Here is a 27,485-nt window from a genome sequence, read left to right as displayed (position 1 = left end):
ACCTGTAACGTATTGAAAGTAATTAACATTGGTGGTGGGGGGCGGGATAAACCACCTTGCACCTGCACCATGACAATAGGGGATGGGTGGGTGGGTGGGGGGTGGATATGGAGCCGCCCACCACTGCACTTGGGGATGGGGAGTTGGGCCTCCCATTGTGAAGGCGAGGAGAGCTGAAGGCCACTTGAGGGTGGGTGAGATTCCACTCTCAAGCAGCCCCAGCGGATCGGTTACAAACGCATTCCTGAGAGCTTCGGGGAGAAAAGACAGTTTTTCGGCCCAACCACATTCTTGCATCTTTCGCTGCTGGAAGCGTCCTTTTGTCAGAAACGAAGCAAAAAAAAAACCACCCTCGACATTCGTCAATAACAACACTGTGTAGCATTTTTAAAAAAAAATAAAAACTCTACATATATATAAAAGACAGGCGACGTCGCGGGCAATGGCCCTGCTTCATGGGCCCTGTTATTGACGAATGTGTTGAGTTGGCTTTTATGTGTGCTTGTGCACCGCACTGCCAAACGCAGCAGCAGCAGCCCTGCCAAATAATTAGTTTAACTCGTATCGTTTACGCTTCTCATCTGTGATGGCACACAACACCGCGTGGAGTTAGTCAATACTATTCATCTCCTATGGGACATAAGGCCGTGTGAGCGTGCGTGTATATATATATCTATGCAACGCCGGCTTGCATCAGACAGACACGGCCCGTTTGCCAATCCACTGCTTGGATGAATGCCTCCGAACGCCTTTGCATATGCCCATCATGGAGGTTGTTTCACTGCACTCCGTTACAATGCCTGTGAGTGCAGGGAGGCAAAGTGGGAGCGGGGTTTCAAGACCTGTTCAGAAATCACTTTGCCACCGATGTTAGCCCCCCCCCCCCTCACCCAAGTGCGGTGCACCGGCCACCGCGCCACGTTTCCGGGGGAACCGCGGAACGATAGACAATTTGATAGACAATTTGATAGACAATTTGATAGACAATTTTCTCACCGGGCATTCCCAATCCTTTGAAGTCGTTAACAACGACACGACCGCACGCCGCTAAAACTCCTTCCTACTTGGCCCCCCCGCCCGCCGGCCCGCCCCCCCCCCCCCGAGCCCACCACCGCCCCCCCCCACCCCCCCCCCCGGAGGATCCCCCTCTGGGTGGGGGCGCTGAGAATTATTTAGTTTCCCTCGCCATCCCTAGATCTGTTGCAAGCGCCGGAAAGCTTCCCCCCCCCCTCCCTTTACTCTCACGGTTTTTCTGTCCGCCCCCCCCCACCTCCCCCTGACACCCCCAGCGCGTTGTACCGGACTTGTGTGCGTGCCTAAATAAAAACACATTACACATATATATAAAATAAAAAATACATAACGAGACCGCACCGAGCATACGCGACGATGAGCTCCGGGCCCTACGTTCCCCTTCCCCCCGCGTGAACGCGCGCACCTCGGTCGTGGCGGCTAACATCGTTGATTCTGCACTACCGCTAACCGCACGAACAAAATGGGAAGCATTCAAAGGGGGTCGGTGATTTTGTTTTTAAAGACGAGAGGACCACAGCGCAGGACAACTGCTGATGCTTGTTCCGCATAATGCACAGGAGGCCGAGTGCCTCTCGCACGTCATTCGAAGCTTGGTATTTTTCCCGGCCTCTATTATTTTGCCGTTACGATTGGGATTTTTTCTGTCCCCCTCGTCGTTTACGCATTCGAAAAGAACGTCCGGCAATAGTTTTGTGACATTCTTTATATATATATATTTTTTAACAACCATTTTTTTTTAATAACCAAGAAATGGGGGCCAATTGTACCACGCGGAGGCTTAGGGCAGCCCAGCTGCAGTCCACCAATCGGCGTTATTCTTTACTTAAAAAAAATTCCCGCTGAAATCGATCACCCGCCCCCTCGGTCGTTGACTTTACCGGTCACCGTTCAACAACCCTAGGGGAGACAAAGGCGGCCGGGCGTGGTGCTGGCCAGACCTTCATAGGTGTGTGCTAACAACACTTGCCCCAAAAGTCTGTTCAGGCTATATGGCGGATCTTTGTCCTTGTCTTTGTGTGGGGGAGCGGTAGTGGAGTGGTTAACGCGCTGCGCTACGAACTCTTAGTTCCATTCCCGCGCATGGCTAACACCAATGACGGTTATCTGAACCAGTCCTGTACCTCCCATAGGTCGACTCAGCTTCAAATGAATACCTGGCGTGGTGTGTAAAAAAACATCGCCACTTGGGAGACAAAGGGCGTGGTGCTGGCCACCCACCCCCTCGTGTGCCGTGCCGGCCTTCATAGGTGCTGCTCACTAACAGCACTTGCCCCAAAAGTCTGTTCAGGCTATACGGGGGATCTTTGTCTTTGTGCGTGCGTGCGAGCGAGCGAGCGGTGCCGTGCGACGGTACTTGTGGTAGTCGCGCACGCAGTAGATCTTGTTCTCCACGTCCACGGTGAAGGGAACGCCGTCCAGGCACTTGTTGCAGACCACGCAGCGGAAGCAGCCCGGGTGGTACGACCGCCCCAGCGCCTGCAGGATCTGAGAGGACGAGCAGGAGGAGGAGACGCAGAGCTCCCGTTACATCACTGCGGGGGCACGCTGCGCCGCACAGCAGCACGCGGGGGCCGCTAGAGGCTTTCCGATTGACCCGCCGAAGCCACGGCCCCCCGCCAGGCCGGCCGAGAGAGACGCGGTTTAACCGAGGGAGTGGGTGGCCGGTTTTGCCGAGGCATGAGGACAGCGCAGATGAGCGCGAGACGGTGGCGCGATGAACAAGAGGGGGCCGAGAGAGAGTGTGGCAGATCAGAGGGCTCGCGTGCACGGGGCAACCGCAGCGGTAACGAACGTGAGCGCAACGTCCTGCGGCTGCCTGCCACTGCCGGCACAGCCTTGGGCTGCGGTCGTCCCTTGTTGCGGAGCTGCTTGGCTCAAAGGGGCCTTTGCCAGTGACAATCTAAACCGATCCTGGGTACCGGCTTCACCAACCCGCACTGGCGGTTATAACATTTCCCGTGGCCAAGACGCGTGTTGGGGAGGCCTTTATCCCGCGGGGGGGTGGGGGGGGGAACAGAACAGCTGTGACCGCAGTGGCGGTTGCTCGCTACGAGGAGCAGTACACCGGCGACCAAGGCCCCGCGCCCCGCGTACCATCTCCATGATGAGGTGTCCGCAGCCGTAGCACTTTTCCGCGCTCTGCTGGAAGCCCGAATACTGTGGGAATGAAGCACAAGGAGATCGTTCAACTACAAAACGGCGAGTCGACGCGGTCTCCCGTGTCGCTGGGCGACACGGCAGACCGGCACCCATTTCCGGTTTTACAGCCCTGGGTCAGCGACAGAAGTTCCACATCCCCGTTGTGTGTGGGAGGCGGTCCATCCGCACGAGGATCGTTGTCAACGTACGCAATTAAGCGGCCAGAGGGATGAGTCGACCTCTGACCTGGATTTCGATCGCAGCCTCCGGTGCACCACCCAGCCAGATTTCGTAATTATGATAATAGTACAGGCAGAGCCGTCCCTAGGGTGGGCGGCGAATCGGGGCAACTGCCCCGGGCCCCCCGCATTGGGGGGCCACGCGCTTCGACGTCACGGTGTCAGATGTAAAAGAGTAAGGTGATGACGTTAAATAGAGTAATGCGATACCATCACCTTACTCAATTTAAGACCGGAAACAGGAATACTTCTTAACAATTCTGGCAAATACGCCTGATGAGGCTGGTTGTAGTCACCAGAGAAACGTCGCAGTACTCAAACTAAAAAGTACATTTTGTTCACGTGACAAACCCTTACTAAGTGGCCGTGTCTGGGGGCGGCGGTGGTGGTGCGGTTACGTCGCTAAAGTTCTCCGCGGTGTCTTTAAAAACAATGGCGCTGCTACGCCTCGCTCGTGATAACATGTAACGCCGAACCGCTCGCGCGTTCCCCAGATTCGGCGGCGAACGGGAGGCGTCTCTGCATGGGAAAGGGGTTTCAGGCGACGTGCTTCCTTCGCCACCGCAGTGTTCTCACATCCTCCCGCGTCGATGCCTGCCCACCTCCTCCGCGATGACGGCACGTGCCAGTTTTATCTCCCGCCCGGGCTGCACACGCGTCGCTTTCCCCTCTCCGGCCGCGCATCCCTTCCCCGCCCTCGCGGATTGCTCACTTCCCCCGTCAGACAGAAACCGATTTGTCGAAAGGGGGAAGACACGGCAAAAGCGTGTCTCGCGCGTCAAATAATACCCGGCATGATCCTGACTGCGTCGAGCAGTGGCAAACCTAAGGCGGTTGTGGCACGCCGAACCTGTGAACCCGGTGTGACCTGGGTTTGACTCTCGGCCATGTCTGTAACATCGGCGGCGGGTGAGGGATATCTGAACCGGTCCCCACCCACCGATTCGCCAACCCTCATTGACCGGCGTGGGGAAGTATGATCAAACAACACCCCCCACCCCCCCATCATCAACACAGACAAAATGGATCCAATATTTTACGATTATGATAATCGAATAACCCTACCACTGCATAACTATTGTTTATTTTACCAGTTAAAGCCCTCTGAGCTATGTAGCTCTTGTTCATAAGCGACCGAGCCACAAATGATAGCTCAACGAAGTGGTCTATCATGTGTGGACATTTAGAGCTGCCAAATACTCCAAAGAGCACGTTGATTCTAAATTGTGTTCTTACCAGGTAGTCTTCCTCGCAGTATATTTTTCCAGTCACGTTGTAGAAGGCCTTTCCCCGGAGTGTCCGACCTGAATCAAACGAAAAATCAGAATACGTGCGAGGTTGTTACCAGGAGTGGGGGGAGAAAACGTGACACAGAAACCCCAAAATGTGTTTTTTTATTTCGAGTTGCCACAATAAAAACGATGCGGTCAAACCCCGGCATAACCTCTTCTCAAGGAACCGGAAACATCGCCCGGTGTTTCACCAATTAAGATTGTATTTATAAAACAAAATAGGAAATAAATGTGAATCGAATGTGGTAGGTGTTGATTATGGAATTTGACTGTGGTGCATATATTTTCTGTGCGTTTAGTTCCTTGTACTATCCCTCCCACACCACCGATTAGCGCAGTTGGCTACGTACGGTGCGAAAGATGTTTAACACACATATGCATGGTACTTTATAGATCGTTAAATACTTATTTAGAGTATGCTAGGAATCCTCCCACCATAAAGTGAAAGGCTCTCTCTGACCAAGTATTCCGAGTTTCAATAAGACAGGCGACGTCTTTAATATAAAGAGAACACGCTGTGCTAATTTCCCATGGGAACGTGCCACGACTCAAGGTTTAGGAAGTTGGCAAAGGTTTTCAGAATTTTTTGGACTTGCAAAATCAATGTATAACCTCCCATGGACTGCTTTTACAACATAAATTAGTTGGCGATGAATGTGTCGAGTCTTTTGCTCCAATTACAGCAATCCGTGCATCTTCTCTTGAGGTCACCGACCACAATGGGTGCCCACTCCCGTGGACTTCTCAGTGAGCTGCCCCCCCCACCCCCCTCCACCGCCCCCCTGCTTGCCTTGCGTAACACCGAAACAAAATGTGCGACGGATTGCTCCAATGCCTCGGTATAATTTTTTTGGAGTTCACAATTGGTTCACCGCTTGTGTGGTCGATGCTCCGGTCGGTGCTTCGTGCCCGTCGAATTTGCACTGTGCAGTCCCTTGCCAATTCCCCCCCCCCACCACCCACCCCAGTCCGTGCGTTCTGTGAAGGGGGTCCACATTCGCTGCCAATCGACGAGTCGCCACGACGCGTCCGTTCCCTCTCGCGCGCGGTGCAACGTGAAACAAAAAAACCCCACAGAGGAGGAGGAGGGCGTTCCTCACAGAGAAGAGAAAGAATGAAAACGTGCCAAGCGATTTGGTGGCCTCGGGGAGTTCCTTTCACTCACAGCATCCTCCTCCCTTGATCTCCGTAATGTGCAGGGTGCCCCGGTGGCGAGATGTGAGCTCCCTCGCCTAGTATGCAGGAGGTCGTGGGTTTGATCCAGACCCCAACACGTGTTGTATATTTGGAGTCTGCGTCTCTCTTTCTCTCTCTCCCCGTGCTCGCATGGATTTTTCTTCGGGTCCTCCGAATTTCCCCCTCCACATTTTAGAATCAACGACACGCGTTTAGAGTACTTGGCTGCGATCAATGTCCACACATTTGTGATGGCCAGGTCGCTTCTGAAACTAGAGCTTACATAGAGCATCTCAGTGGGGCCTTACCAAGTAAAACATATAGACGCATAAATAGTGAGCATAGTCGCTCGACCTGCATCCCGTCAGGAGGGATTTGAGCGCTCTGAGGTTGCCCATCCCTTCCCCCTCATCCCCAGCCCTCATCCCCAAACACAAAACTAGTTTTTCTAGAAAAGTGCGGCTGAAAATGCTGTGTGCGGTATTCTCGACTAAATCGGCTCACAATGCTGGTTTTTTTGTTGTTTCTTTTAAAAAAACTTTCAAAGGTTTCAACGGTCTGAGTTTTTTTTTTGCACGATGGCGGCCCGTGAAATGTTTTGACGGTCGCATTTAGAAAAAAAAGCGGCCCGATCGAACGGAAGTCGCAAACGGGGCCGAGCACCTTTTTTTTTTTTGGCGGCCAGAGTTCGGCGCGAGGCGAATGCCGAGAAAAAGTTCCGCGCAAACACGCTCCTTTACCCCCCCCCCCCTTCTGACGGGATTTCAGAAGTTGGAATAAAAGACCGTGCGATTCACAAACAATAACTGTAAAAAAAAACCTGTCGTTTATTTAAGGTCCCCTGTTAAAAAAAAACTTCCTTGAAATGTGACGAATTGTTTCAGCACAATGAACAACAACAACAAAAAAGTAACGTGCCGATGCCCTCTGAAATGGGAGCTCTGAAGGGACAAGCGTTGAAGCCGATCCGCACGAATTCTCCTTGAATGGTGGCGGCCTTCGTCTGCCCGTCTGGAGCCTCGGGCAATGACACCGAGCCCGTAGCCTGTTCACGCAGCGGTGCCTTCAGGCGAACTCTCTGATACCATGGGGTTTAGCGAGTGAATGGGAACAGACACACGATACCTACGTTTTCTTGTCCTGACCCCCCCCCCCCCCTCCCACCGCACCTCCGATTAGCACGGTCGGCTACGTAGGGTGCGAAAGAAGTCCAACGTGCGTACGTGCATGCGTGAACGAGGGCGGGGAGGGATCTCGCTCGTGCGCACCCCTCCTCATTCATCACGCGACAACGCGAAGACTGTCAACGGTGCTCGGAGGACGCGCGCCACGCGCCTATTTATCACTTGAGAAAAATAATAACGACAGCCCTCTGTAAATCCACAGCCGGACGATGGCTCTCCCCCCCCCCCCCCCCAAGAAAAAGAAAACAATCTCAAAAAGGCACACGTGCCGGGAAAAGCGGCACGTCGCCATCGCTCTCCGAGGCAACGTCGGCGACGCTGTGCGGTGGTGGTGGGGGGGGGGGGGGGGGGGGCGGTGGGGGGAGGGGGGGCGGCGCTGTGTGGTGGGGAGCAGTGGGCGGTGGGTGGGGGGCGGCTTACCGCAGGAGCTGCACGTGAAGCATGACGTGTGGTAGAGGTTGCCCATGGCTTGGCACGCCTGGCTGGAGCCGTACACCCCCTTGTTGCACTTGACGCACATGCCTGCGACGGCAGCGCGCACGCAAAACAACAAGCGACATTCGTCATCATCTTCCGTCGCTCCATGAATACGCCCACTCCCGTGTCCACAGGTCGGGAGGTTAAACACCTCGCCTGGTATACAGGAGGTCGTGGGTTCGATCCCGACCCCCAACGCCTGCTGCTGTATATTTGGAGTTCGCGTGTCTCTCTCCCCGATGTTCGCGTGGATTTTTGTCCGGGTCCTCCGGTTGTTCCCTCCACGGTTTAGAATCAACATCACGTCGTTTAGAGCATTTGGCTGCTATAAATTTCCACATCATTGAGCTATCATTTTTGACAGCCAGGTCGCTTATGAAAAAGAGCTATACGGCTCAGCGGGCCTTACCTGGTAAGATAAAACAAAAAGTTTCAACCTCCTCTTAGCACGGTTGGCTACATAGTGTGGAAAAAAGGTCAACATTGAAACACACACACACATACATACTCTCATTCGATCGCCAGGCAATGCCATGATGTTGACAGGAAGCAAAAACGACTCGCGAGCATGCGGTGGGCCATATCCCCATCGTTGCGCCACATGTTAACGTCGCAACTCTACCAACAAACGGCAACGGTGACAACTTGTGTTTTTATAACGCCGCCTTTTCACCCAAGGACCACCGAGCGCCGTTCGCATGAAAATGTCAACACTCCAGAAAAATACAAATAAGCTCAGAATGCACCTGACAAGACAAGACTGTGCAATTCGGGTGAAGAGATCGCACCGAGTCGTTGCTTGAGGTTCCCCGCAAACGACCCGATGGCATGAAGGTGAGGTCTCGGTCGTGACTCTCAAACATCGACGGTGGCTCCCCCCACCCCCCCACGGCTCTCGGACGTGGTTGGGGAGGGCACCCCCAGGGCCCCCCCTACGTGGTGGGGGGCCACGCGGAACAGGGGGGGCCCCGTGGCTCGCGGAGCGAGAGGTACAAAGTAGCCCGTTACGAAAACTATCCAAACACCTTCGCCTGGTTATCATCTAAAATGTGCATCTCAAATATCGGATCGTCAAAATATTTAAGTGAAATTGCAATTGTGGCAATGGGCTTTTCCTTTTCCTTCTTACCAAAAGTTCCTCAATGTTGGACCGTGGGCCTGCCCTGCGATTTGAATTGAGCCACGTGGAATTCCACAATTTTTTCGCGGAAATGGCAACCGCTGCGTTACGTAAGGAGCGGGCGGTGCCAGCGTTCGCGTGCTCAGCCAGCGCATCTCCAGCGAGGGTCCCCCCCTCCCCCCCCTAGGAAGGTTTCACCCCCAACCCTCCACCCTGCCCCCCCCCCCCACTATCGTTTCCACGTTGCAGTATTGCAGTATTTTTTTTTTTAATGTGAAATAGCCAGGACAGCCAGTCCCCGTGTTAGGAGGTTCACATTGGTTCGCAACAGCGGTCGGCAGACCAAAATAACAAGGAGCCATTTTTTTTCTTCTTTCAATTAGCTATACAGCAAAATAAATACGACAAGAGCCGCAGTCACGGCGTGCATACGAGACGGTGGGCCCTTGTTAAATAACGTCACGAAAGTAGTCCTTCAAAGGGCCGCATGAGGCTCCGGGGTCGCGGGCTGCCGACCCCTGGGTTAGCATAACCTGACAGCGTGCACGTCTTATTATCTGCGATAATCTGTTCGTGCGGCTTGTTATTTAAATGTTCATTGTTGTTAGGATCGCACATTTGCGATGGTGCGATGCTGCAATGCGTAATCCCGCTTCAGTCATTTGCAGGTGAACTTTGTCAGCATTTGTGGATGCTTGGTCCAATGACACCAATTTCTTTTTAAGCTTTTAGCCATGGGAGGAAAGACCGGGGATCTCAGAGGAAAACCCATGTGTAGAACGGGGTGAGAACGCACAAGCCCCACACGCAATGGCACCCGAGTCAGGAAACGAACCCGGGTGCTTGTTGCTGTGAGGCGCGAGCGATACCGATGCGTTGCGACCCTTTAAAAAAACAGTGGCCGCCCAGATATCACGCCTCCCCCCGCCGCCTTCTCTTTGTGTTTAGTTTGTTCTCCTTTCCACCCCCGCACCTCCGATTAGCAAGATCGGCTACGTGCAGTGCGAAAGAAGGTCAACGTACGGACATACACCCTCCCGAAGGCTGGAAACCCCCAGCACAAGCCACACCCAGTTTTACTTGGCTGATTGTGTCAATGATGTCACCAAGCCCCGCCCACATCACATTTCATCCAGGGGCACACGTGCCAACAGACGTTCCACTTTTTTCCCCCCAAATGTTATCCGATTAGCCGAGTAATATCGTCGGCAATCAGGAGGGTAATTGATTACTCTACTTCATAATATATAGGACAATCCCAACTCTACAGTTCATTTCGCGTCATGTTTATCTTGAGCTGCATCTAGGAGGCGAGTGAATCGTAGAGACTTGCCAAGTCAGCAGATGGCAGTGCATCAAAGGTCGGTTTGTCAATCCCGTCCACAGTGCGCAGTATTCATAACTGGATTATAACGTAATGACGGGGGGTGCGAGGCATGCGGGGACGATGCGGTGGAGCAGTCTCGTTCGTCACCATGAGAACGTTAAAAAGCAGCTCTGGTTGTTGTGAGTATGCGCACACGTACGTTTTACACGCGTCCCTCGCAACAATCCCTGGGGCTGGAGATGTAGTAACAGATGTGAACAATAGAAGTTGTTTCTATCGCTTGGGTCGTACAAACCCATTTCCCCCATGCGTCATCACCACCCTCGCTCGGCACCTATTCACCGACACGACCATTCCCGCTCGGATGCGCTCTCGGCCCGGTTTCTGCCAGGCAGAAATATTTAGTGATGGAAATTCCACATTTCTATGGCAGGGGTCACTCTCACCGTAGGAGAAAATTCCCACGAAGCGCTCGTCATTTTATATCCACCGGGGATGCACGGACGGTTCGAGCTGGTTCCCAATGGGCGTACGATCTTGTAGCCGTGTGAACGCAAAGGCGTTCCCACGCAACCACAATCGATAACGATTCTCGCTGCACATCACGCGAGAACATGCCAAGTAACACCGACCCAAATATTCCCATGAACTCCGTCTCAACGGCGCACATCACGGGAACTTTCTTGAAATCTGGGCAAGTGTTGTCTCCACGAGTGCAAACAGCTGTGGAGCATTTGTACCGATGTTCGGCGAAATGTGAACACTCCTTGGCAGAGGCCAGCGTTCTCCAATGCCGGTGGGGAGGTTTAGTTTAGTTTTAGTTTCATTTATTTGGTATAGCCCTGTGAGCCATTCGGCTCTTGAATCGGGCGCAACCTGCAACAAACAAAAAAACAAAAACATGAACAAGAAAACATCTTCAAGTGAGGTCCCCTACGACCACGAGCAGTGGGGGAGATGAAATGCTCCGTTAACCCCTTTTCCCCGTTCCGAGACATCCTGCAGGTTGCAGGCCGTGGGGGTGTCCCGTCCACCGCCGGATCTCGGGAAGGCGCAAGCGGCTCGGCGTTTATTTGATTTTGGAGAGGCGTCTTATTCTCAGCGCCGCTGTTTTTAAAAGACGTCGTTACTCACCACACAGAAGCGTAGCGACACGACCGCCGCAACTCTGCGACAGCCGGCGCCAAACTTTGCCACGCGCCCTGCCCGCGTGGCCTTGTGTGAGAGAGCCTCGGTACTGACGAAGTCATTTCATTTCGGTTTTCCCTCCGGCGTGACGTACGTGCACGCGTACGTCATCGGAAACGGAATCGGAAGAGAAAAACTTATGACGTGCGCACACACACCATCGCTATTTACCGTGCACGCGTACGTCGCCGGAAGGGCAAAGGGTGACGTGAACCAGGCTCGTCCCTCTCAGCTCCACTGCCTGAGCAACGGAGCTGCCGTGACGCGCACGGCTCACACCCAGAGCAGAAGGGCCGTGTGCTTTGAAGGTATTTACGAGCGGCGTGAATTGTACGCGAGCCGCGAACCGTACTCTCCGCATTTATGAGACGCTCCGGAAAATTAAGACGCAATGCCACCACTCCCCCTCACCGCCGCCCCCTCTCCACCTCCAACTTTGGGGCCATTTTGAAAAAGAAGAAATCTGGAAAATATGATATACTGGGGAAGCGAGAATCGAGGTGTAAAATGTAAAGTTGTGAAATCTAGATTGGATGCTTGCGGAAAAAATAACCTTGGTTTATAAAGTGGGACCATACGGTACTAAAACAAAGAGCAGCATTCCACAATATGGTTATGAATGCGCCGCTTTGTATATGAGGAGAGACGGTTTATGGAAGATTATTACAGACAGACTGCTGTAGCTATGTACTTTTAAATCTCGATTGAAAACTCATGTCTTTAAAACCACTGTGTGTTTAGTCTCTTGTCCTTTCCACCGCACCTCCGATGAGCACAGATGGCTATGTACCGTGTGAAAGAAGTTCAACATATATACATAAGATGGGGAGAGATAGTCTCTTCTGGCAGGCTGGCGATTCCCCTGACTGGTAATGTACTGGTAGATTTAGGCCAAAATTATTGTCATTTAGCCTCCGCCGTCTTCCGGATTATAAGACGAACCACCCAGTTTCTTTATAAACCAGAGAATACGGTACCAACAAAACCCTGCTCACATTGGTACACACCAAGGCAGGAGGGGGAGGCACGAGGAAATAGCGAGGGCAAATTGTGAAGCCGTGAAATGAGGCCACGTGGGACTGGGAGGGATCGCGCAACTCCTGGGAAAGAAGTAAAACAACACGGCACCCCACAATTGTTAGGCCCTCGTCCAGCGGTGGACCTGTAACGGATGGCTACGGTTACACACAGGGCCAATTTGTTCCGAGTTAAATCGTCCGCGATTACTGTTATTATAATGTCCCTTGTTTATCAGGGAACGGTTCGCAAAGTCTCGGTTGGGGCAGTGGGGGGGCCTCTTTCCAGGAGGGGTTCTGCATCGGCGTGTTTGGCTGAACCCCGACCCCTCCTTAAGTGAACCTGCTGTGCTTGCACGCGGAAAGGAAACCGGAGAGAGATATTTAAGATATGTAAAGGCGCTGCCCCTGCAATTGCTCGGTCATGCCACCTCCAACTACACAGAGTTCTAGGGCCTCCAACTACACAGAGCTCTGGAAACTATAGACGACAGTAAACTATTACTTATTTTACCAGGTAAGGCCCCACTTAGCTCTTTTTCAGAAGCGACCTGGCCACAAATGATCGCTCAACGAAGTGGCTTATCGTGTGGAAATTTATAGCAGCCAAGTACTCCAAACGTGCGTTGATTTTAAATGTGGGGGGGGGGGGGGAAACCGGAGGACCCGGAGAAAACTCCACGCGACCACGGGGAGAACGTGCAAACTCCCAAATATACAGCAGGCGTAAGGATCGGGATCGAACCCACAACCTCCTGCATACCAGGCGAGGTAGTTAACATCTCACCGCGGACAGAGAGAGACACGCAAACTCCAAATACACAGCAGGCGTAAGGATCGGGATCAGACCCACAACCTCCTGCATACCAAGCGAGGTAGTTAACATCTCGCCACTGCAGCGCCCTAGAGGAGCTCCCTTTTTTAATGAATTTTCAGAGAGGCAGGAGGGGGGGGGGCGCACGTCAGGGGACCGCACTAAATGGCCACCAGCGGCCGTCGGTGGCCCCGTGTGCAACAAGGAACACTGCCTGCTCGAGGTGGTATTTGGCCTCCTCTTCCATACTGGCCACGAGTCTTGGAAGACTCGTGGGGAGCACTCGGGAGCATTACCCATTCACCACACGACTTGCCGATCGATGAACGTTTTTTTCTGGTGGGTGGGGCACAGGTGGCGGGCATGGAGCTGTTGAAGAAAATATCGGGCCCGTTTGAACAGCGGCGCGGCGAGGTTACATTGAAGCGGCGACCTCTGGGATTGCAAATCCGGCGTGGTAACCGTTGCACGATGAGCGGGCGGGGGGCGGGGGGTTGGGGGGGGTAACATTCACAACAGAGGGATAAAATAACGGCGTCAATTTGGACGCAGTGGCTTAACTCGAGTGCATGTCAAGATGCCGTGACCAGGCGAAGGTAATCATTGCGTTTGCCTTAAAATTGCCAGTACCGTAACCCAAGTGACGAAAAAACAAGAATAGGTTTTACCCTTTCTGGCAATAAAACAGGTGTTAAGATGTTCAAACACCCAATAGACACCTTTTCCAAAGCATGCAAATTAACATTTTACTTTTTTTATCCAGGAGAGCCACCGTACGTAGCCAACAACGCCAACTAGAGGTGAAAGAGTGCCGCAGGAATCCGTTTCAGGAGGGTTCCGCAATTGGGTTTTAATTTTAAGGATGTTTGCAGCCAAACGAATGTCGACTTGTGTTTATTACACACGTGGGAGCAAACCGGAGCACCCGGAGAAACCCCACACGCGCGTGCGAGGGGGAAACACTCGATCTCCGTACAGGTGGAAAACTGATTGGCTGTACCGCCTTTGTCCTGGCGAGCCAGAGAACCGAGGCACTTCCTCGACACCCACGGCAAGGGAGTTTCACAACATCTGTGTGCGGCGATCCACCAACCCCTCCCTTCGCTGCTGCCTCCACGGCCGCTGGACTAGAGGCGGCCACGTGAACCGCCACTGCCGCTAGCTGGAGGGCTTCTACCAAGGTCCGTTTTCTGGCCTTTCGCGACATTCCCGCCGCGCGCGGCTTATCAGCGAAGGCGGCTGCATTGCACGGGCGGCAATGGTCTGCCGTCAAGTAGGGGGCGCTGTTGCCATGCGGTTTTAATCAATTACAAGTGAGGTTTCATCTTCTTTGGTTCTTTCGGTAAAGTCACGTAGAATGAGAATAAAGTAATAAAATAAGACAAACAAAAATTCTCACGACGTTTCGGCCACAACACAAGTAGCCTTTCTTCAGGCGAGCTTAAAAGACGCTACGAATCTCAGCAGCGTTCATTCAAGCTCTGTCGTCCCGACAGTTCTGCTCTTTCACCTGAAGAGGGCCGCTCGCGTTGTGGCCGAAACGTCGTGAGATTTTTATCGTCTTATTTCATTTTGCCATTTTATTCTCGTTCTACGCGACTTTACCGAATAGAACCAAAGCGGATGAATCCTTGCAGTCACGAAAGCTTTAAATCGACAAAATACAAGTGAGGTATCGGAGTACGCGGACCCGCTTTTACGCGCGACCGATCCCCGAATTCACACTCGCGCCTTGGTGCGACTCGGGACTTACGCGGCACCGCACGGCAGTCGGATAACCACCCTCACCCACCCCGGCACCACGCGAACGTGAATTTGACGGCGTTGTCACCGTATCGCCCGCGCAAGGAGCGAGTTCACCCCGGCCCGCACCTTTCGTATTTATCATTACACAGATGGATAAGTGAATCGTTAACTGTGCTGTACTTTATTAAACATTCATTTGCTTTTGTATATACACTCTTACATTTTATATCGTATAGTAACACAGTAGTATATAATAAAATAGTAGTATATAGAAGTGTAGTATATAGTAATATAGTAGTATATAGTGCAATAGTAGTGTATAGTAGTATATAGAATAATACAGTAGTATATAGAATACGGTAGTATATAGAATAATACGGTAGTATATAGAATACAGTAGTATATAGAATAATATAGTAGTATATAGAATAATATAGTAGTATATAGAATAATATAGTAGTATACAGAATAATATAGTAGTATATAGAATAATATAGTAGTATATAGAATAATACGGTAGTATATAGAATACAGTAGTATATAGAATAATATAGTAGTATATAGAATAATATAGTAGTATATAGAATAATATAGTAGTATAAAGAATAATATAGTAGTATTTAGAATAATATAGTAGTGTATAGTAGGATATAGTAATATATAGTACTAGAGCCCTAACCCCCACCACGTCCTCTGAGACCTCCCTGTAGTCAATTTTTTTTATCAAGTTTGCTCAATTTGGAGCGCGACTCACACTGACGCTCACAAAAACAAAGCCTTAACAGACTGCTGGGGCAAGTGCTGTTAGCGAGCACCAATGAATGCCAGCCAGCATGGCACAAGAGGGGGTGGGTGGCCAGCACCACGCCCGGCCGCCTTTGTCTCCCCAGCGGCGATGTTCACGCACCGCACCAGGTACTCATTTTAGGCTGAGTCGACCTAGGGGATACCCAGAACCGGTTCAGATAATCGTCACTGGTGTTGGCCATGAGCGGGAATCAGACTCGGCTCACCGGATTCGTAGTGCAGCGTGCTAACCGCGACACTACCGCTCCCGGACACTCACACAATTACACAGACACTCACTCACACATACTGACACTCACACACACTGACACTCACTCACACACACTCTCACTCACTCACACACACACTCTCACACTCACTCACACACACACTCTCACACTCACACACACACTGACACACACACTGACACACACACTGACACACTGACACTCACTCTGACACTCACTCACACACACACTCACACACTCACACACACACACTCAAACAAAGACAAAGAGCCCCCATATAGCCTTAACAGACTGTAGGGGCAAGTGCTGTTAGCGAGCACCTATGAAGGCCGGAACGGTACACGAGGGGGTGGGTGGCCAGCACCACGCCCGACCGCCTTTGTCTCCCTAGTGGCAATGTTTACACACCGCACCAGGTACTCATTTGAGGCTGAGTCGACCTAGGGGAGGCCCGGGACCGGTTCAGATAATCGTCACTGGTGTTGGCCGTGAGCGAGAATCGAACCCGGGTCGCCAGGTTCATAGCGCAGCGCGCTAACCGCTACACTATCGCTCCCCATACACACACACTCACACACACACTCATACACACTGACACACACACACTGACACACACACACTGACACACAACAAAGATGACAAAGATCCCCCATATAGCCTGTAACAGACTGTAGGGGCAAGTGCTGTTAGCGAGCACCTATGAAGGCCGGAACGGTGCACGAGGGGGTGGGTGGCCAGTACCACGCCCGACCGCCTTTGTCTCCCTAATGGCGATGTTTACACACCGCACCAGGTACTCATTTGAGGCTGAGTCGACCTAGGGGAGGCCCGGGACCGGTTCAGATAATAGTCACTGGTGTTGGCTGTGAGCGGGAATCGAACCCGGGTCGCCAGGTTCATAGCGCAGCGTAGCGCTAACCGCTACACTACCGCTCCCCTACACTCACACACTGACACTCACACACTGACACACACACACACACTGACACTCACACATTGACACACACACACTGACACACTGACACTCACACACACTGACACTCACACTCACTGACACTGACACACACACTCACTGACACTGACACACACACACTGACACACACACACTGACACACACACACACTGACACACACTGACACACACACACACACTGACACACACACACACTGACACACACTGACACACACACACACACTGACACACTGACACACACACTGACACACACACACACTGACACACACACACTGACACACACACACACACTGACACACACACACACACACACTGACACACACTGACACACACACAGACACACACTGACACACACACACACGCTGACACACACACACACACGCTGACACACACACACTGACACACACACACGCTGACACACACTGACACACACACACACACTGACACACACTGACACACACACACTGACACACACACACTGACACTCACAGACACACACTGACACACACACACTGACACACACACACTGACACACACACACAGACACACACTGACACTCACTGACACACACTGACACACTCACTGACACACACACACTGACACACACTGACACACACTGACACACACACTGACACACACTGACACACACACACACTGACACTGACACACACACGGCGCCACGCTTCTTCTCATGACCCCGAACCGCCGCCGCGATGAGCGTAAAACTCGCTGCCACTGCTCACTCGGCCAGTTCACCAAAGTTCTGTTTGCAAAAAAAAAAAGACGCGATCCACTGAGACATCCTTCCAACATCAGCAAAGCCTAACGGTTACAAAAAAACGAACAGCATATGTACGTTCAGAAAAAAAAAAAGTAGTTTACGAAAAAAAAAACGTTTTGTTGCACAAATGCTTCGGCTTATAAACGCATTTACACTTTGTTAATGCGTTGTTATACCCAAAGAAGAGAGGCAGTTCCTGTGCCTCTGAAGGATCTCGAAAGTATCCCCGGGTTGTCTGTACCCCCCTCCCCGCCATCACCCAGGACGGGTCGGGTACATGGGGCCTGGCGTACATCCATCCGCAGCGGGGTTGTTTTATTTTTGTCGCCCGGCCTTCTGCAGCGTGGGCGACTCTGTTATTGTGAAGAGCAAAACAAATCGAATTTAAAACAAATGTATTTAAAAAAAATATATATATATTTCGAAGATAGGTCGCGTTTTTTGAGCGCGACACGATGGGTTCCCCGGGGGCTAGGAGATGTCAACTGCCTCGCCTGGTGTGCAGGAGGTCGTGTGTTCGATCCCGACCCCGACGCCTGCTGCTGCTGTATATTTGGAGTGCGCGTGTCTCTCTCTCTCTCATCATCATCACGGTGGCTAGGAGATGTCAACTACCTCGCCTGGTGTGCAGGAGGTCGTGTGTTCGATCCCAACCCTGACGCCTGCTGCTGGCTGTATATTTGGAGTGCGCGTGTCTCTCTCTCTCTCCCCGTGGTCGCGTGGATTTTTCTCCGGGTCCACCCGGTTTTTCCCTCCGCATTTAGAATCGACATCGCGCGTTTAGAGCATCTGGCTGCCGTCAATTTCCACGTGACGACAAGCCACTGCGCTGAACTATGATTTGTGATAGCCAGGTCGCTACCTGAAAAAGAGCTACAGAAGCTCAGCGGGGCTTTATGTGGTCAAATAAAAAAAAATTGTTCTTAACTTGTATTCTCGTCTGGGCAGCAGCAGCAGCAGCAGAAGAAACATCAGAAGCAGAAGCAGCAGCAGCAGCAACAAAAGAATAAGCAGAAGAAGAAACAGCAGAAGAAGCAGCAGGAGAAGCAGCAGCAGCGGCAGGCAGGTCAGCAGCAGCCCCCTGGCTGGTTGGCTGCATGTGAATGCGGTGGTCTTGTGGAATGCGGCTGGGGTTAGCCCCGTCAGGTGCAGCGCTGCACCCACACAATCCCGGCCCCGCCAGGGACAATGGATCGCCTTGTTTCCGAGATTCTACACAACGAAAAAAAAAACCCCGTGCAAACTCTCCACCGCCCCCCCCCGCCGCCGCCCCCAGGACCCACCCACCCACCCACCCCCTTCTTCCTCCACCACTGCGACCCCCCCTTCTGTCTTCTCCTCCTCCTTCGCCTCTCTTCAGCAGCTTGCCACTACCCCAAAGGCACGCCGACCCCGCCGACTATCCCCCGACTCCACACACACGCGGCAACGTGCATGCTGCTCGCGGCTCGTAGCGGACGCGACCCGCGTGCGCCGCACTTGCCCGCCGCTGTACGAAGGACAGCGAGGGATTCGTACACACAAAGACAAAGATCCCCCGCATGGCCTTAACAGTGGGTTGGGGCAAGTGCTGTTCGCGAGCACCTACGAAGGCCGGCACACGGCACACGAGGGGGTGGGTGGGCCAGGAACCACGACCGACCGCCTTTGTCTCCCCCAGTGGCGGCGATGTTTACCACACACCGCACCGGGTACTCGTTTGAGGCCGAGTCGACCTCGCGGAGGCCCAGGACCGGTTCAGATAATTCGTCACTGGTGTTGGTGGCTGCAACCGGGAATCGAACTCGGCTCGCCGGCTTTTGTAGCTCAGTGCGCCGAACCACTACACCACCGCTCCCCAAAATCACACGCGCACGCGCGCACTGTGCAACTGAGATTTGTGCAGCTCGGTTTGAGCCCGGTTTGAGGCTGAGTCGACCTAGGGGAGGCCCAGGTACCGGTTCAGATCATCGTCACTGGGTGTTGGCCGTGAGCGGGAATGGAACTCGGGACGCCGGGTTCTTAGCGCTAACCGCTACACTACCGCTCCCCAAATTCGCACACACACGCACACAAAGACGACACCCCCCCCCCCCCTGCCGCCCCCTATACGCAAACACAGGCGCGTACACACGAGAACCACCGGGTGCACGGCGTGCACAAAGCACACGTGGTGGCGTTAGTACACGGGGGGGGGGGGGCGATCAGACACACACACACAGCCAGACACACACACAGACACACACACACTCCCCCTCCCACCCGAAGGTCAAACAAAGCGTGGAGCATGTACATGAGAATTCGGCAGTTTCAAATATATAACACGTGCAGTCACACACACACACGTTGTACAGACGTACACACACAGCAGACAACAAAAACAACAATTAACCGAAGCACAGATGCAACCCCACACACACACACAAAACCACGCACACACACACACATCGCCCCCCCCCTTCCACTAACTGCCACCCTATAAAGCTCTCAGCTTTTTCTGCCCAGCGACTGTGAAAGGAAGGGTCGGGCCGGGCCAAATTCCTGGCGTGCCTCTGCGCTGGAAAATCTCCGGTCCAACGCGTCTCCAACCCAACGGGTAACTGCTCGCACGCTGGCTGCGAAATTTGGGTCACCACAACCCCCACCCCCCCATCTCTCTCTCGCTACCCTCCTCGCCACCACCAACAACAACAACCACAACCACCAAACCTCAGCAACGTCCGAACCCCATCCCCCACCCATACAACACGAGCCCGAGCCGGCAACACGCACGCACTAGCGGTAGGCAGCCGCTCACCACCACCCCCCCCCCCCACACAACACACCACCACCAGTTGCCGAGCTGCCTTTGAGAGTGGAAAAGTCTTCCCGAGCCGTGCCGTGGTGGACGGATAATCGCATCGTTCCGCCAGAATCGGACACTGTTCATTTATACCGGGGGGGGGGGGGGGGAAATCTCACGAGCTGGGAAGCTCTTGTTCACGGGCATCCACCCGCCCGCCCGCCCGTCCGGCATCTCGTCGCCGTCGCAGATAATTTGACGGTGAAAGACGTGCGGGTGGTGGTGATGGTGGTTGGGTCGTGACCGGCGCAGGCGACACGGGGCCGCCGCTGCCACGCACGCCGCGAGCTCGCATCGCCCGCGGTTTGTTGACCGCTTTCCGGGTGTAAATTGCCCCACTGTGCCGATCCACGTTGTGCGTCGGGGGTCATTTTAAGCCCCACGCGGTAGAATGGTCAGAAACGGAATATTCGTTTATACTGGGGGAAATCCGATGAGTTATAAAACGTTTTTCTTTCTCTTCTCACAGACGTCCAGTAAATGTCTGTGGCCCAAGGGGAACATTCCCCCACCCCGTGTCAACTAAAAATCCGGCCACGTCGGTCGACTGAAATTCGGCGACGCTAGGTAGATTTATCCTAAAATTATTGTCACTTAGCCTCCGCCAAACCAAAACAAGGTTGCCAAGTTTCCGAAGATGTTCTCTAAGCGTGGGTGGCCAACGTATCGATGAAATTCGGACCAATACGGCTCCTCCTCTCCTCCAGGGGCTTCAGAATTTTTCACGACAAAGAATCAGAATATTTTTTGTATCTATACTGGAGCAATCCGATGAGCTATGAAGCTCTTTTTAAATTCACAGATGTCCAATAAGGGGCAACGGGGTAAGGACTTTACAACAACACCAACACAATACAAATAAGTAATATTTTTTTTTTTAAACACGCTTTTATGAAATGTACTAGTAATGTAAGAACTCCACGACTCCAGGAAGTGGCCCCGAAGCTTGCCACAACGTAAGGGGACCGTGGCCAATTACAGCCAACGTCAGTTTACCGTAGCCAAAACATAACATTTAAAAAATAATGTTTAAAAATATATATTTTTATTTTTATGATAGAATATAGTATTGTTTGCAGTCGATACCACATTGGGAAGTGGGTTTCAATTGAGTTACAAGATTTGAGGATACAACAACAGAGTGAGTTAAATGAAAGCGTGTAAAAACACGACAGCAGTGCAAAGTACCAAGAAAGGTAAACAAATCACCCAACAACCTGCAAATAAAACTAACCCCCCCCCCCATCCCACCCAGGCAATGCCCACTGAGGTATAAAAAGTTCAACATCGGACGCGGCGAAGGCCATTCGCTCGCACTGCCTCGAGCTTGATCAGGCGGCGAGAGAGCTCGGTAAACTTGAGTTCGCTACCTAGTCAAGTCCGCTACCCTACTTGTACCCCACCGTCCCCACACGGTTACAAAAGTCTCCAAACTCACCCTCGCAAACATTTGCCAAACGTTGCCCACATTTGAAGGATTGGTTCAAGAGAACACTGGGCCGTATTTTACCATCGACTTAATAATGTAATAGCTGCTAATTATTTACAATTTTAATATTTACAACGGCGTTTAAAAAAAAATCCCTACTGTACAGATTAATCTGAGTCACTTACGATGAACAATGAGGCACTTGTGATTGGCTGTGGCTCATCGGAATTCGGAAAATTTGATCTCTACTTTGTATGTACGTTGAACTTCTGCAATCGTACGTCGGCAACCTTGCCAATAAAAAATAATACACAAAAAGCAGTTCGAAAGAAATTATTTTTCTATTTATACTTAAAAGTGCATAGCGCCCCATGTGATCTGTATCCACTGTGGGTGGATGGGTCTCTATGTGCGAGTCTATGAGTCCGTGTGATCTGTGTCCACTGTGGGTTTATGTATGGGTCTCTATGTGCAAGTCCAGAGTCCGTGTAATCGCGTATCCACTGTGGGTTTATGGATCTCTGTGCGAGTCTGAGTGTGTGTGAACACGCGCCCACTGCTGCTGTAATTAAGCAGCACCAGAAGGACCGTACCGGCTGATGGCTTGCGCAAGTAATGCCCGTGTATTTTTACGTGGAGAGCTTGATTTACGACGTAGGAATATTGTCTGCTTGTTCATGTTATTAATTCAGGATGGTCGCTGCGTTTATTCAACGACACACAGATGTGTGCTCCCAAACAGCAGAAAGAAAACCTCTGATTTGTGCTGTTAAATCGATTTGTCTCCGGGCCTGCAATAATGTGGACAGAGAGCACCCGTTTTGAACGATCACCCCGTCGTAACACAGAAGCGAGCGGACGAACGAACGCAGATAGCTACCAGTAGTTGGTGTTGACAAAAGTCAGGTGTTTTTTTTTTACATTTTATTTTGGGGGCCAAAAATGTCCACGGTGTTCACGTGGAGGTGTTTACAGCGACACCACTACCAACTCACTTTGGGGGGGGGGGGGATTGTCGGACGTGGATTTTGGTTTAGGGCGACAATTCATTTGTCGTTAGGGCGCAAATTCGTCTTCACAGAGCGGCGTGTGCGTACGTAGACGCTTAGCAGCGGTCGGCAAAACAAACTGCACTTGTAATTAAAATTAAATTTAGGAAGTAACATGTTCATCGGGCAGATGGAGGTTTGCTCAAGCAAACTCTTAAAATGTCAGTCGTTGTTGAACTTACATCAAAGTGTTAATTTCTGGTGCAAATAGGGGTGGCAGCCGCTGTATTGTGGTCAAGCAACCCAAACGATGGATCGCATCGTAAAACCACTGTGATGCGAGCTCCTTCAACGGAGGAAGAAGAATTCCACGAACTATGGTGGGGCTGGCAGACCGCGACATTAATTTCCACTTTTTTTTTACTATTTTTATTTTACCAGGTAAGGCCCACTGAGCCATATAGCTCTTTTTCAAAAGTGACCTGGCCACAAATGATGGCTGAACGAGGTGGTGGCTTATTGCGTGGACATTTATAGCAGTTGCCAAATACTCTCAACGCTATGTTTATTCAAAATGTGGAGGGGAAAAAAACCGCAGGACCCGGAGAAAAATCCGCTCCTGAGCACATTGCCATAGGCAAGAATAGAACGGCCGCTGCATAACTTATCTTGTGATGCATCACTGCTGGATTAACAGTAATCCTCTCCTCTCTGCGATGCTGAAGTGTGAGAGGTCACAGGCTGTTAATCACCCGTGCACAGATTTCAAGTATCCCAGAATGCATTTTGGTAGGCGTACAGCGTTATGCTGCATTGTTGTCAAGGGTAAACATCAAACATGTATTTCATACATGTTTTGTGTGTCTAGGTAAGTGAAAAAGGTGATTTAAAAACCGTAAAATATAAATGTGCTTTTAGATAATTACTTTATTCATCACTGTCAAAATTAGATTTTTAAAAATGTATTAGCGGTACTCCACCAGTAGTCGCTTCTGAAAAAGAGCTGTTATAGCTCAGTGGGCCTTACTCGGTAAAAAAAAAAAGTGGGATCAACAAAGGGTTGTACCGTGTATGACAATAATAATGTCATCATACTGGTCTAATTGTATTATTATATTCTGAAAAAAATGTGATTGGTCACTGTGCTAATAGGTGAATTTTCTTTGACATGAACAAGCCTGTAGTGGTTAATTCCCTGTCACACGAGCTCGAATCGACCTCTGGGCGTGACGCTACACCAGGAATAGCGGAGACGAGACACACACGAGACACACACACACATATATAATGTGCCACAAGGCAAATTTCCCAGCGATCTCACAATCTGTTTACCACGTGCGCTTAAGTGCAAAGCAGCTGTTTCCTAAAATCTTTGTTCGGTAATGTTGCGAAAGTAGGCAACGTTGCCAGACTACGACTTAAATGCACGCATATGCACGGATGATTTATTTTGCTTGGCAAACACAAAACCATGGTAGTATTTACGCAGCTCTGCTCCACATTTACTGTGGTGGGGGGGGGGGGTATAATGCCCGAAAGCTGGCAGATATATAAAAGATGCTCTTTGAAAGATGTTGACGCACAAAGAGAAGGCCTCGGTCACGGGGGGGTTTGCTTCTATAAATCCCGACGATTATTGCGACGATACAAAGCACCGCGCATTTGGCCAACGTCAGAATACTGTTGTCGTGTATGCTTCATGATGCTCGTTAGTTTGGGCTGCTGCAAGGAGGAAGACCCAGAACCCAGGTCAGATGGTTCATGCCACTGATGTTTGCCGTGGCCAGGAACACATTTTTAGTTTTTATTAACCATGTAAGGGCCCACCTGAGCTCTGCCGTTCCTCTTCAGAAGCAACCTGGACACAGATGATAGCTCAACGAAGTGGCTCATGACGTTGACATTTCATAACAGCCAAATGTTCTGAACGCACGTCGATTCCAAATGTGAAGGGTTAAAAACCGGAGGACCCGGAGAAAAATCCACGCGACCACTGGGAGAACATCCAAACTCCAAATATAAAGCAGGCGTCAAGAGTCGGGATCGAATCCACGACCTCCTGTATACCTGGCGAGGAAGTTAACGTCTCGCCACCGTGGCGGCTTCATCAAATTCGGGTAGCCGGGTGTACAACGCAGTTTGCGATCTGCTGTGTCACTATGCCCCATATACCAACACATGGGTAAGCCGGCTGCCACACCACTGGCGACGTCACGAACGAAATGACAACGCAGGAGGCATCTGTGCACGAAGGCGCACGGGCAAAACACAGGCGAGCATCCCTGCCACGTAAATGTGGAATTTCAACCACTTGATTTGAACAGAGACAATTCGGTGTGTGTGTTCCTGCACCACAGGGCTCATGGCTAACTGTTCGTTCTGTGCGTGGCGTGAACAGATTTTATACTATTCGGGGTTAGCACCGTGAGAAACAAAATAAAAGTCCGTACTTCTCGGTACGGTTGATACCGGCCAAAATAGAAAATCGTGCGAGCTGTCATTTTAACGTACACACAGAAGCCTACGTGGCAAAGCAGGAATTTTAAAAACGCGTTTTGTTTTTTTTTCCACGAAAGCTGCGATTAAAAAAAAATCTCGTTCAGACTTTTTTTTTTCTTCATGAGGTTTCAAGGCTGGCGAAAGTGACCCCGAGATAAATGGTAAAATAACATCCCTGAGCTGCGCGGCACAACACCCAATCCCTCCCAACCACCCACCCACACCTCCATCTCAGCAGCACAACCACCCATCCACCCACTCACCATCCACCCCCACACCTACAGCGTGGCACAACACCCACCCACCACCCACACACCCACCCACCCACCATCCATCCTCCCCCACACCTACAGCGCGACACACCGCACCCAGAGGGAGACTGTCTAGACAGTATAATAAGAGGATCACAGCGGCTCGCGGCTTCTTCGCAGAGTGGCGGTGGGGCTTTCACACACACACACAGACAGACATGACAAAGATCCCCCGTATAGCCTTAAATACTTTTTGGGGCAAGTGCCGTTTATAGCGAGCAGCACCGATGAAGGCTGGCACGGCACACGAGGGGTTGGGTGGTCAGCACCACCGCGCCTGGCCACCTTTGTCTGCCCCGTGAAGATGTTCGCACAATCGGGCCAGCTAATCATTTTGAGGCCTAGTCGAACCCAGGGGTAGGCCCAGGACCGGTTCCGATAATCGGCACTGGTGTTGGTGGCCGCGAGTGGGAGTCGAACCTCAGGTCGCCGAGTTCAGAGCATAGCGCCGTAACTGCTGTACCACCGCTCCCCGCCCACGCATGAAGCGGGCCTTAACCCGCTAGCTAGACCCGCTAAAGACCCACTAGCTAGCTAAAGACCCGCTAACTAGACCCGCTATAGACCCACTTGCTAGACCTGCTAAAGACCCGCTAGCTAGCCCCACAACACGTGGCGCTCGTGATCCACGCGCTTAACATGCCCCGGTTTACAAGCCTCCCTTCCCCCGGACAAAGCTACTCAACAACAACGCCTGTCTTTGGGAGAGGAATAATATCATAAGCTTGGTTTACTTTAACGCACCGAGAATGCCGCTTACTTTTACATTTTTCGTTGCAATTAAAATGTTGCGCGAGCATGCACACACAAACAGTGCAGCCTCACCGTGACTGGTACGGATGGACGGGCTGGATTTATAACGACCGGAGGCCGATCGCGTCTGCCGACAGGTCCTCTGATCGTTGTGTCACGCGCCACTGTGCAATGCACAAAGGGCTCTGTAAGTAGTTAAAGGCAGGTCTCCGCCGAACAAGAGACTTCTTTCCTCGCAACGAGCGCTTACCTTGTTAAAAAAAGGGTCATCTATCTATCACCTTCATTTTTTTCCTTTGTCCGGTGGGGAGGCTGCCTACGATTGAAAGAAATCCCATTACAACAACGGAAAAGCTGTTCCTCAGACGTTTAATGACAATTCAGGCGTGCGCGGACTAGCAACGTCATCGCCACAGCAGCTGCAAAAGCGAAAGGCCTGTTTCCCTCTGTCGACAAGGTTACACAATAGATGGCCGCATCGGGGGGGGGGGGGGGGGTAGCTTAGGTCTGTCTTCTTCATGAGCACTCTAGAAAATAAATACGCTCCCAAATTACGCGCCGTGTCTTGAGATGCGAAAGCATCTTGGGGCGCTATCCAGATCTCAATCGCGCTGCGACAGTTCTACGGCGTGGATCTTTCGGGGTTTTGTGTTGTGCAGCTCTCCTGAAGCGGTTTCGGGTTGCTCGGCGTGCCCCCCCCCCCCAGCACGGTTGTCCGGCACGACGTCCCGGACACATCCACGCTGCCAGGCGATGCCGCGGGAGGAGTTTCGGCACACGAATCCACCGAAGAGGCTCCCCACGGGCACGAACGGCGGAATCGTCGGGGGAACGTGGCGCCGAACAGAGCGCGGTTACGACCAGGAAAAGCGCATCGGACGGCAGGATCGCCAACCCCGTTCTGGTGACGTCCGCAAGTTTCAGGGCGGTGGGTGGTTCCGTTCAACGCCGAATCTCAGAAGGCTCGAACGGCTCGGCATTCATTTTAGTCGGGGGGGGGGGCGTAGCAGCAGCGCCGTTGTTATTTTTAAGACACGACCGCCGCAACTCTACGGTAGCTGGCGCCAAAACTGCGTGCCATGTGCCCTCCCACGTGGGGGGCCTTGTGGAAGCCTGGGCAGGCCTTCCGAAGGCGCACACGTG

General features: G+C 51.9%; 2 protein-coding genes across 2 annotated transcripts in view; both read right to left on the bottom strand.

The window, feature by feature from the left end:
- Positions 1-27,485, bottom strand: part of COX4I1 (cytochrome c oxidase subunit 4I1) — a 293,476-nt gene that overhangs the window by 42,993 nt on the left and 222,998 nt on the right. The gene's annotated exons all lie outside the window — the stretch shown is intronic.
- The window catches only part of LOC116954178 (Wilms tumor protein 1-interacting protein homolog), a 75,892-nt gene that overhangs the window by 15,977 nt on the left and 32,430 nt on the right, over positions 1-27,485 (bottom strand). Inside the window, exons 3-6 of the mRNA XM_076052100.1 lie at positions 7,486-7,587; positions 4,650-4,717; positions 3,130-3,192; positions 2,390-2,520 (exon numbers count right to left, since the gene is read on the bottom strand). Coding sequence (XP_075908215.1) covers positions 2,390-2,520; positions 3,130-3,192; positions 4,650-4,717; positions 7,486-7,587 — 364 coding nt within the window. The remainder of the gene's footprint in view (positions 1-2,389; positions 2,521-3,129; positions 3,193-4,649; positions 4,718-7,485; positions 7,588-27,485) is intronic.

Source organism: Petromyzon marinus, chromosome 54, assembly GCF_048934315.1.
Source record: "Petromyzon marinus isolate PM22_M1 ecotype Great Lakes invasive population chromosome 54, UKy_Petmar_22M1.pri1.0, whole genome shotgun sequence".
NCBI lineage: Eukaryota > Metazoa > Chordata > Hyperoartia > Petromyzontiformes > Petromyzontidae > Petromyzon > Petromyzon marinus.
The sequence above is the reverse complement of the archived record's forward strand: the minus strand, read 5'-3'. Positions and strand labels throughout refer to the sequence as shown.